General features: G+C 55.9%; 3 protein-coding genes across 3 annotated transcripts; 2 read left to right on the top strand and 1 right to left on the bottom strand.

The window, feature by feature from the left end:
• Window positions 1–202: 202 nt before the first annotated feature.
• BDP81DRAFT_461400 (uncharacterized protein) lies at window positions 203–3,718 on the top strand (the record flags this gene model as incomplete). The annotated part of the gene is made up of 2 exons (XM_060593765.1): window positions 203–258; window positions 565–3,718. The coding sequence occupies 2 exons, from the start codon at window positions 203–205 to the stop codon at window positions 3,716–3,718; spliced, it is 3,210 nt and encodes a 1,069-aa protein (XP_060444641.1).
• Window positions 3,719–4,526: 808 nt separating this feature from the next.
• Window positions 4,527–5,062, bottom strand: BDP81DRAFT_461399 (bola-like protein; the record flags this gene model as incomplete). Its single annotated transcript, XM_060593764.1, has 3 exons — window positions 4,527–4,725; window positions 4,792–4,898; window positions 4,967–5,062. 3 exons carry the CDS (start codon window positions 5,060–5,062, stop codon window positions 4,527–4,529), a joined length of 402 nt encoding a protein of 133 aa, XP_060444640.1.
• A 2,871-nt stretch (window positions 5,063–7,933) lies between these two features.
• Window positions 7,934–9,918, top strand: BDP81DRAFT_461398 (AMP-binding enzyme; the record flags this gene model as incomplete). Its single annotated transcript, XM_060593763.1, has 3 exons — window positions 7,934–8,162; window positions 8,259–8,554; window positions 8,620–9,918. The coding sequence occupies 3 exons, from the start codon at window positions 7,934–7,936 to the stop codon at window positions 9,916–9,918; spliced, it is 1,824 nt and encodes a 607-aa protein (XP_060444639.1).
• Between the last annotated feature and the right edge of the window lie 104 nt (window positions 9,919–10,022).

Below are 10,022 nucleotides of genomic sequence, written 5' to 3'. Positions count from 1 at the left end.
CGACACCAGCAATACCTACTGGACCTAAGCACCGTAGCACCTTAGATACCTAAGGTAGATAGCTGACCCACCCACACCCTTAGCACCTGGGTCGCATTTGGGGACTTTCAGGTTCCGAAGCTCGGACCACTGTCCTGCCTTTTACAGCAGCACCCAGGAACCCCGCACCGCAGTTGCTGCCACTTTACCTTGGACACCGAGCATGGGAATTCAACAGGGAACCAGGGACACACCCAAAAACGCGTTTTCTCAAAGTAGGTAAGGTACCTTGGTAACTTTGTCGCGTCTATCACTGAGCTCTTTTGGTGTTCACAACTCACAGAAGCCTTGTTCCTGCCATTGATTACAACCGTCAACAAAAATCATACTGATTCATAATCATTCATTCCAAGATTCTCAATCTTCCCTTGAAGGCATTGTCTGTCACCCTATCAATCGACACCACATCAAACGCCTCGTCTTTATGCCGAATACTTCTCGGTACACCTGCTAGCAACCCAATCCCGGATGCGGATCTTCACGATCACAGCTCAAAGCTGCGATCCTCACCACCACCATGACTAGTCCATCGAGTAGCTCGGAACAGTCCATAACATCTACTCCCTTTGGTATTCGCAATGGAGCTCCTATTTCTCGGAAGCTTGTGAAAATTCCCAAGGATCAACAAGCAATATTTTCAGACCCTGAAGGCCCGTGGATCTCAGCTCTCAAGAACAACTCACAGCAGAATACCGCCAGAGTCCCGCCAAAGGTCCTTGAACAAATTAAATATTTTCATACCTCTCGGACACTGCCGCCACCTGCTCAGAAGCCGAATGTGCCTCTTTCCAGTGGGCCAACTGCATCAGTCTCAGTCTCCGAGAACACATCCAACGATCAGCAGGAAGATGAATCAGACTCTGAGCCAGAAGTGCCCGTCAGCTCCTGGGCGGAGTCTCCTCCACGACCACCCCGAAGAGAGCTGCAAGAGACTCCCTCTCCAGCGCCATCCATCAGGTCACAGATTATGACCCAAGACCAGTCTGGTATAGGAAGAATTATCTCCCAGTCTCCACCACCTCAGACACGAAGCAGCCCTCAGATACAGTCTTCACCACCGATTGTCCCAGCAACTAAGCGACAGACATCGCCTCCTACAGGCGTTAAACGTCGCCTCCAGCTTGACGCATTCCCGTCCAGCAGTGCCGGTGTGGAAGACGAGCTGGAAATCGCTATCCCTGAGGCTCTTTGCGAAGCAACACCGCCTATCAACAGAAGAGCCGCGCGTTTGACTCCTGCATCCCAGGCCGCCACCAGTCCTCCCTGTGGCCAAGGCAGCATGGTTCCGTCTACCTACAAAGACATTAAGAGCTCCGACAAGGTGGAAGAACCAGTCTACAAGAAAAGACGGATGAAGGCAGTCAATATGAGCCAGAGCTCCCAAGAAGTTGAACAGGAGGACACTTCTGCAGAAATCGACCGACAATCTGTAGCACCGCTTCCTCAAACCCGTCAAGGGGCTCTACAGACATCTTCAGGCTCTCCACTTACGTCAGCACCTCTTGTCACTGACGAGCAACCGAAACTGGGAACAGCCAAGGTCGTCAAAGATACCCCGAGTCTTTCTGGAACTGCCAGTCTTGTTCACAGGGCAGACGAGACGTCTCACCCAGATCCTAAGCCCTCGGGAGCACACGTTCGAGCAACTCTCGAGAGTGGGAGGAAGGTGCAAGGCAATGTTTCTCTGACCACACTTGGAGTCTCGACTGCGCCTTCGGAAGCACACATTCAACCATCCATCGAAAAGAGGAGCAAGGTGAACGACGATGTTTCACTGGCCACGCGTGGAGTATCGTCTGAGGGCGGTAGCCTGAAATTCTCAAAGGAAGAGGTCCAGCGGCAGAAGGCAATATCGTATCTCAACGAAGCTTGGAAACAGCATGGTCTCGATTGGATCCCGACCGCTTTCCAGCACCTCCGGTCAACTCTGACGGTTCAGAGCCTTCGGGTTTTGATAAACGTCACTCATCAGGCATCAAAGAACGGTATACAACTCTCAGAGCTGTGGTCGAAGCCTGATGGCCCGCTTTATAAAGCGGCTTCGAACCTTGCAGACGGCAAACTCATCTTCTCCGAAGAAGTCGCCGAGGCATCGCTTTCTTTGTTCGAGGCAGAGAAGTCGAAAGCGGCAAAGGCTCGAGGCACAGCCTCGGGTGAAGGGAGGCCAGCACCCGCCGAGGGCTCATCAAGGCCCGCAAGCCGTCAGGGAACAGTATCCCAAGTGGCACCCGTCAATCCCTCGCCTCCAACATCACCCAGCGCAATGCAAGGCGTACAGCCGACTGCTAGTCCGCAGGTGCTTCAAGACAGTCGATATCAAACATTCGATGCCCATCACCGACCGCAGGGCTTAGTCGCGAGGCCCTCTTTTGCACAGGGGCCGTTGGAAGCCTTCCGCTACGCATACCCCTCCTTCTCGGGCAGCGTAGGTGACTTTGTGAAGGCTTGTTTCACGATCAAAGACCTGCGTCGGAAACGGCTGCTTCCCAAGTGGCTCTACGACGACTTCATCCGCGCCTTCGTGGACGGCTTCGTCCCTTACATCCAAACCCTGGACGACGACGAGGAGCCGCTCTCGGCATATCAGTGGTACGTCGAGTACGTGGACCGGCCAGCATATCAGGGCGGCGTCGTGACACGCGAAAACCTGTACCTAGTCCTGAAGATCTACAACAGCGGATTCAAATCGGCAAGGGAGTCTGTGTTGGAGAGCGGAACCCCGTTTCCAGAAGTTGCACAGAGGCGTCTCTCTGAGCAATCAGCAGCGTTGAACATGAGCGTGGGTCCCGATACGCCAGTTGCGCAGAAGAGCAACCCCACCCCGAAACCTCATCTGGAGACTCGCGCCTCGGGCGGCACGCCCAGCAAGCGCGCCCTCTCTGCGGCGCATGCATCCCCTGCGGAACAGCTGATTCCGTCAAAGACAAACGTCAGCGGCCATGGTGGCCAGCAGCCTGTTGATGAAGCTCATACTCACAATGCCGCGCCTCCTGCGCCGAACTTGCCCCTTGCGAATGGGGACAAGGGCAAACAGCGAGCGACAAACAACGCGGCATCAAGCCCTCGGAACCCTCCGGCATCTGCCCCGGCCATTCAACGACACACAAACGCTCTGCAGGACGACGAAGACGTCACATTCCTATCTAGTACCCCGCGCCCTCGTACCGCAAACCCTTTGAAGGAAACCATCAAGAAGGAAACCAACACTAACGGCACCACCACCACCACCACCACGCCGTTGCCGCAGAAGGCAGCACCCAACCCACTACTGTCCGAGCAGCAGAGAGTCCCTTCATCCTCGAAGCCCACCAAGGACGCCATCATCGCAGAGACCCCGCCGCGCAAGACAGCCGGCCCGCCCAAACGGACTACCCAGCACCCAGCGGTACGCCGGAGCCTGCCGGCCTCGTTCTCCGACGGCCTCCGCCCGCCTCCCGCTTCGATGCCGATCAAGGCCTCAGTACCACTGACAACCAGCCCGGCGGCGAGTCCGGCGCCGAGCGGCACACCAAAGAGCTCGTTGACTTCCTTTTTCCAAGAGAGCCGCGTGAAGAAACCCAAACAGAAGACGGCCGTGACGGAGCAGGAGAGAAGGAAGTTGGCCGTGGCCAAGATGGAGAGGATGGCCAGGGAAGGACGGTATAAGTCACCGTCCAGCACGATGCCTCCCAGGTCTTGAGATAGTGAAAGCCAGGGGGTGGGATGTCCTTCACTAACAGACTTTGATTCGTGCAATGCTATGGGTACAGGCGAGAACATAGGCATCCCAGGTCGATTCGGTGTCGGGCAAATGGGTTGACCAATGTGGTTCCATAGTAGCTGTCATTTGAGGTTCACTTTGTGCTGACCAGCATTCTCTCGGTCTGCAACATGGAAATGGAAATGGAAATGAAGCATAACGACACACACTGGGCGGAGGGCGGAAGACTTGATTTGAGTATAATACCCCTTTTTGTAGCGAGTTTGGTAGAAAGCATCGATTGTATTAGACCACGAGTGCGATGAGGCCACAAGTGGGCAAGCTGATACTACTCTCCAAAATAACAAGGCTAAGGTCTAAATTGCTCTGGCAATCAATCTGTCTAGACTGGATCTAGTTGTGCTTTTTTCGTGCCCGGCTCTCTGGAGAGTCTTGAAGGTGTTCTATGTCCCCTTGGAAAAAGCATTTCGCCAAACCCAAAAATGCTTCCCGTCGTATCCTAGTCGCAAATAACTTGAGGGTGGTGGGTAGGTTGAAGGCGGGGGTGGTGTTATTTGGGTTTTCGTGTCGCAGCAAAAATCCATGAGCCGACTCCATATAGGTAGTGTTCACAAGAAGAAAAAAACCCTTCCTCTCTCCAGTGTTCCCCCATAGTTGCCCTGTGATTTCCCAATATTCCGTCATGTCTCAAAGGTCGTATCTCTCGTGTCATTACACCCCCCCGAGGTCGCCCCCGGGGTAATGTTGTGTGGTGGGTATATGGTTTTTATGGTATCTGTAATGGGACTCAGGTCGAATCCTCGGAAGCCTGGGCCTCGGCGGCCTTCTTGGCCTTTTGTCTCTCTTCCTCTTCGGGGGTGAGGGTCTTGAGCTGGAGGGCGTGAATGCCTCCCTCGCGGGCCATCTCCTCGCGCAGAAGGGCGTAGACCATACGGTGGCGGGCGGACTGCATCTTGGACTTGAAAGAATCGGAGGTAATGACAAGTCTGTGCGACGTGTGTTAGCCAAAGGGTCTTCCGGTTTGAGAAATAACAGAGTCGGTTTTCTCGTACCTAAAGTGTGTTTCCTTGGAGGTGCTACCGGCCATAGCTTTGTGGTGGCTGTGGAGGTGGGAGTCGTTGTAGATTTCGAGGGTGGTGGGGGAGAAGGCCGCGTTCACCTAAAGATATTCGGTCAGCAAGGTTGGCTCGTGGACATTGAGACTGTCTCAAGGGCAAGATATCGTACCTTGGAGCGGATGGCGTCCTCAACGGGGTTGGTGGAAGCCATGGTTCCGTGGGGTCTGGCAGCGCCCGAGAAGCCGAGGGCGTATCTTCGCAACATTGGTGTGTGTAGGTGTGTAGTTCCTCCGGTCAAGCTACTCCCAATCCTGCCGACAATGGGGCGGAATGTGTTCATGGGGAGTAGAAGGAGGGAGGAAAGAAGAGAAGAAGGGAAGGAGGTTTTCAAGTAAAATAAAAAAAACAAGAGTAGGATGCGACGGCGTGCGGCGTGCGGCGTGCGGCTTGCGGCAGCGTGCGTCGACCGAGAAGCGGTAAGGAGGTGTAGGAACTGGACAGGGGAGAATAAGAAAGCTGCCCTTGCGCTGGTGTGTAGTGTACGGATACCGGTGTGCGGTGTGGGTTGTGGTTTGCTGTGATTTGCTAGCCCAATAACTTTTTTCGGTTTAGGTAGAGAGCGACGAGAGCGGGAAGCAGAGGAATGGAGCCGCTGCGCTGCTGCGTATGCAAAAGGTACGGTGTGCAAAAAGTGTGACCCTGGAACTTGGGACTGGGAACCGAAGCATGGATGATGGGAGATGGGGGTGGCACTGGTGGGTTGACAGAGGGAGCGAAAGAGAGGAGAGGAGAGAGAGAGGAACGAGGAGAAGAGAGGATGAGTGGATGATGGAGACGAGCCCAAAGCACAATGGAGGCAGACAAGCAAATGGGATGGCAAGCAGCAGATTTTCCTCAAGAGTCAAGGTTCCCCCCGGCCCAGGTACGTTGTGGAAAAAAGAAGGTAGAGAAGGTTCGGTGTATCGGTGAGAAAAGAGCGGACATGCGGGATGGTCTTGGCAGGCAACATGGCACATGCATCCCGGCCAATCAGCGGACCGGGGGCCTTGTCTCTGTCCTTCCGGTTGGTAACCGGCGGACCCGCACCGGGGACGCAGTTCCAAACTTCCACCAGACACCAGCGGTGCGATGAGAAGGAACTTGGGACATGCTGGCCATGGGTACTACCTCACTGTGCTGCACTGCAATTCACCAAGGTACGGAGGACAAAGAACTTTCCTCGTAAGGTAGGCAAACCTTGCTTACGGACGCCTCTTTTTCCTCTCTCGTGTTTTCAGCACTTTCCTCCACGGGCACTCGCACAATGCTACAAGCAAGTAAGATGGCAATGGGAGAAGAGTCAGCCGTTGCCACTCATCTTCCCGGTTGGGTTGTATTTTTGGCCTCTCATGTCTTGGAGAGATGACTGACTTCCAACTTCCTCCCAAAATTTCCCCGCCGACCTCGTGTCAGTGGTGAGGTGGTCGACCAAGTTAGCTTTGCTTTTGCAGTAAGTGCGTGTCAGTGACTCTGTCTCTCTCTGTGTGTGTTATGCCCACCGCCCTTTTTTAAAAAAAATCTTTTTTTTTTTTTTTGCTTCTTGGAACCAGCCCAGCTTGCTAGACCCCGGACGGCCTTACAGTCCCATGTTTCTCAGTCACCAGTGGTCCAAAGACGCTAACGCGCGGTGGAATTAGGTGGACCAACAAGAACACCTAGAACAACTGGGGAACGACGGAACACAGAGTGACGGAGCAAGCAGCAACAAGAACAACAACAAAACACATGGGCACCCGACACACCTTGGATGACTCCTCCGCCCTCGTGCCCTGCCTGCTGGCTCCATTCTGCTCACCGCGTGTTTCCTGAACAATACCACAGATGCCCATCCATGATCCGTATCCGTACCCGACCCCCAACCCTCGGCAACCACCCATCACAAAAGCCCAGGACACCCACCATTGGGCACCTGATCATCTAGATCTCTCGGTTCCAGAATACCAGCTGTTCGCTCACAATGTCGCCAATGCATGCGGGCGGGGAAACCAAGAAGACACTTTGGGGAAAGCTTCCAGGCACATTGCATGGATATCGAATGTAGTGACGTGTGGTACGGTAACATTGTCGGTCGGCAGTGGGCAGAGATGCAGCAGAGTCACCACATCCACATCCACATCCACATCCGCCCAGTGAAGCAGCAGAAACGTCTAGAGGGCCACAGCTATTTCTACCTTGGCACACATGAGTTCCTTACCTATATCAACCTCGGAGGTTTACCCAGACGCTATACGATGGAGGGACGGATAGATAAGGTAGGCAGAGGTAGGTGCCGCTTGGGAAACGTCGGCCGCTTCGAACGGTTCTCCCCCACTAGATATCCCTAGGGCCAGGTACGGATACATCCATGGATTGAACGTGGACCGATGCATCACGGCATCTGAACACACTACTTACTCCCAGGGCGCTGGGTGAAAGTGCACCAACAACCCACGGTGCCACGGTCCAATATCCACGCACGCGCACACACCATCTGACGGGTTTCCTCTCCGCGTCTCTGGTGTTCACACCTTCAACTCCGGAGCTCCATTAAAAGAGTCAAGCCTCGACTAGAGGGGCGTGAGAGGGGGGAGGAAGCGGCTAGGGTGTCCGGGCAAGCCACACTCGTCGACCCAAGTTTTCCGTCCGGTCTTCGGCAAATCCTGCCGGTGGTCCTGCAGGGAGAAGTCCGATCCGGGACCTGACAGAAGCCAAAAAATATTACCAGTTTACCGCACACACACATACGCACCCAATGTCCTAAACTGCACTCCTACGCCAACAGCTGCCGCAACCAGATCCGAGAGCAACCATTCGCGACTCCCGGGGTCCGTTCCCTCCTCCCCCCAATATCCACTCCGTCACAGCGCCGTGTTCCCGATCCTCCTTTAATCATAACGCAACTGATAACGACGCATATCTATTCCCCCCCACCCCTATGTTGGTCTCCGGTTGGCGGAATGTAGCTCGACGGCCCGGCTGCTGCTACTGCTGCCGAATATCCCCCTTCTCAGCCTTCGCCGCCGTCGGCGTCGCCGGTACATCAGCTCCCGCAAGCTTCAACTTCTCCCGTCCCGCATCCCGATCCTTTGCTGCCGCGCGCGCATCACAATCCTCAAGAATGGCTTCAACAACGTCCCTCCCAAGGATCCCCCTCTTCGAGGCCATTTCCCGGCATGATCCCGAGTCCACGGCCGTAATTCACTCCTTGTCCGGCCGCCGCTTCAAGTACGGAGAGCTTCTCGGCGATGTGCGCCGCGCGCGGAACAAGCTCTTGGACTCGGCTGGCAAGTCGGATCTTAATGGCGAGCGCATCGCATTCTTGGTAGAGAACAGTTACGACTATGTAGGTAAGCCGTGTCGCATGCCCCTCACTCAGCTCTGAGGCCTCTTTTGGCCATAGCCCAAGCAATGCGCCTCCGCTCTAACACTTGCTTGATTCCTAGTGACCCTCCTCGCTGCCTTCGCCGCGCGATCTATCGCCGTACCCCTTTCTCCGGCCTTCCCCGCCGCCGAGCTCCAATACATCCTAAACCAGAGTGAAGCGTCCTTGCTGGTGTCCTCGGCCAAGTTTGCCGCAAAAGCAAAGGAGGTCCTCGCCACGGAGCTCATCTCAAGCCCTACGCAAGTCGAGCTCCAGAAGCACCTCGGTGGCAGCGCGCATGAACAAGTTGAGCTCGACAATGCCGATGCCGACGGCGCGGGTATGATGCTGTATACTTCCGGCACTACTAACAGACCGGTTCGTTAGCCCCCTTTCTGAACTCAATTGGCGGCTGTGGGCATACTCTCTGACAATCTACTTAGAAAGGCGTCCTCCTTCCTCAGTCCGTCCTCACGGCGCAATCCAAATCCTTAATCGAAGCATGGAACTATACCCCCGCGGATCACCTCCTCCACGTCCTCCCCTTACACCACATCCACGGCACGGTCAACGCCGTCCTTACGCCTCTCCTGTCCGGTTCCACCATCGAGTTCATGTTCCCCTTCAACGCCGACGCGGTCTGGAAGCGCCTTGCCGCGCCCTACATCACCTCGAACGGCACAAACGGTGTGAATGGTACCAACGGTACCAACGGTACCAACGGTACCAACGGTACCAACGGGGTCAATGGAAGTAATGGCACAAACGGCGCCCATGGGACACACAACAACATTCCCAAGGAGAAAATCACCTTCTTCACCGTCGTGCCAACGGTCTACTCCCGCCTCATCGCCACCCACAAACTCCTCCCCCTCGACCCCGCCGAGCCCACTCGCGAAGCCGTCTCCCCCCGCAACATGCGCCTCGCCATCTCCGGCTCAGCCGCCCTCCCGACGCCCATCAAAGAGGCCTGGAAGACCCTGTCGAAAGGCAACGTCCTCCTCGAGCGCTACGGCATGACAGAGGTCGGCATGGCCCTCTCCTGCGGCCTCGACTTCGCAGACCGCGTCGACGGCAGCGTCGGCTGGCCCTTGCCCGGCGTCGAAGCCCGCCTCGTCGACATGGACACCGGCCTCGTCATCCCCCCCGGCCAAGACGTCGACACCCAAACGGGCCGCGAACGCTCCGGCGAAATCCAGCTCCGCGGTCCCACAATCTTTACAGAGTACTGGCGCAACCCAGAGGCGACGGCCAAGGAATTCGTCCAGGGCGAGGACGGCAAGGGGAAATGGTTCAAGACGGGCGACGTCGCCGTCCGGAGACCGGTTCCCAACGCGGGGCTCAACGCCGCGCAGGCGTCCTGGGCAAAGGGCGACATGTACTTCATCCAGGGCCGCAAGAGCGCCGACATCATCAAGACGGGCGGCGAAAAGGTCAGCGCCCTCGAGGTCGAGCGCGAGCTGCTCTCCCTCCCCGAGGTGGCCGAGGCCGCCGTCGTCTCCGTCCCCTCGGGCAAGTGGGGCTCCAAGGTCGGCGCCGTCGTCATCCTCAACACGGACGTCGTCCCACACTGGTCCCCGATGGCCATGCGGAGGGCCCTCCGGGATCGGCTCGTCAACTACAAGATTCCCCAAGTGCTCAAGGTCGTCGACCACATCCCGCGCAACGCCATGGGTAAGATCAACAAGAAGCAGTTGGTCCAGGCCGTCTTTGAGGACCAGTTTAGCGGCGATGAATTGTAAGAATACATAGTTACTGATACTGCGTGGGCACTGCTCCATTCACATTGTGAGATACACATATACCTGTATGAATAGGACATGAAGAGACGTTGCATAGAATTTAG

Source organism: Colletotrichum phormii (assembly GCF_030913505.1).
Source record: "Colletotrichum phormii strain CBS 102054 chromosome Unknown BDP81scaffold_11, whole genome shotgun sequence".
Taxonomy (NCBI): Eukaryota; Fungi; Ascomycota; class Sordariomycetes; order Glomerellales; family Glomerellaceae; genus Colletotrichum; species Colletotrichum phormii.
This window is presented reverse-complemented; position numbering and strand designations above follow the sequence as displayed.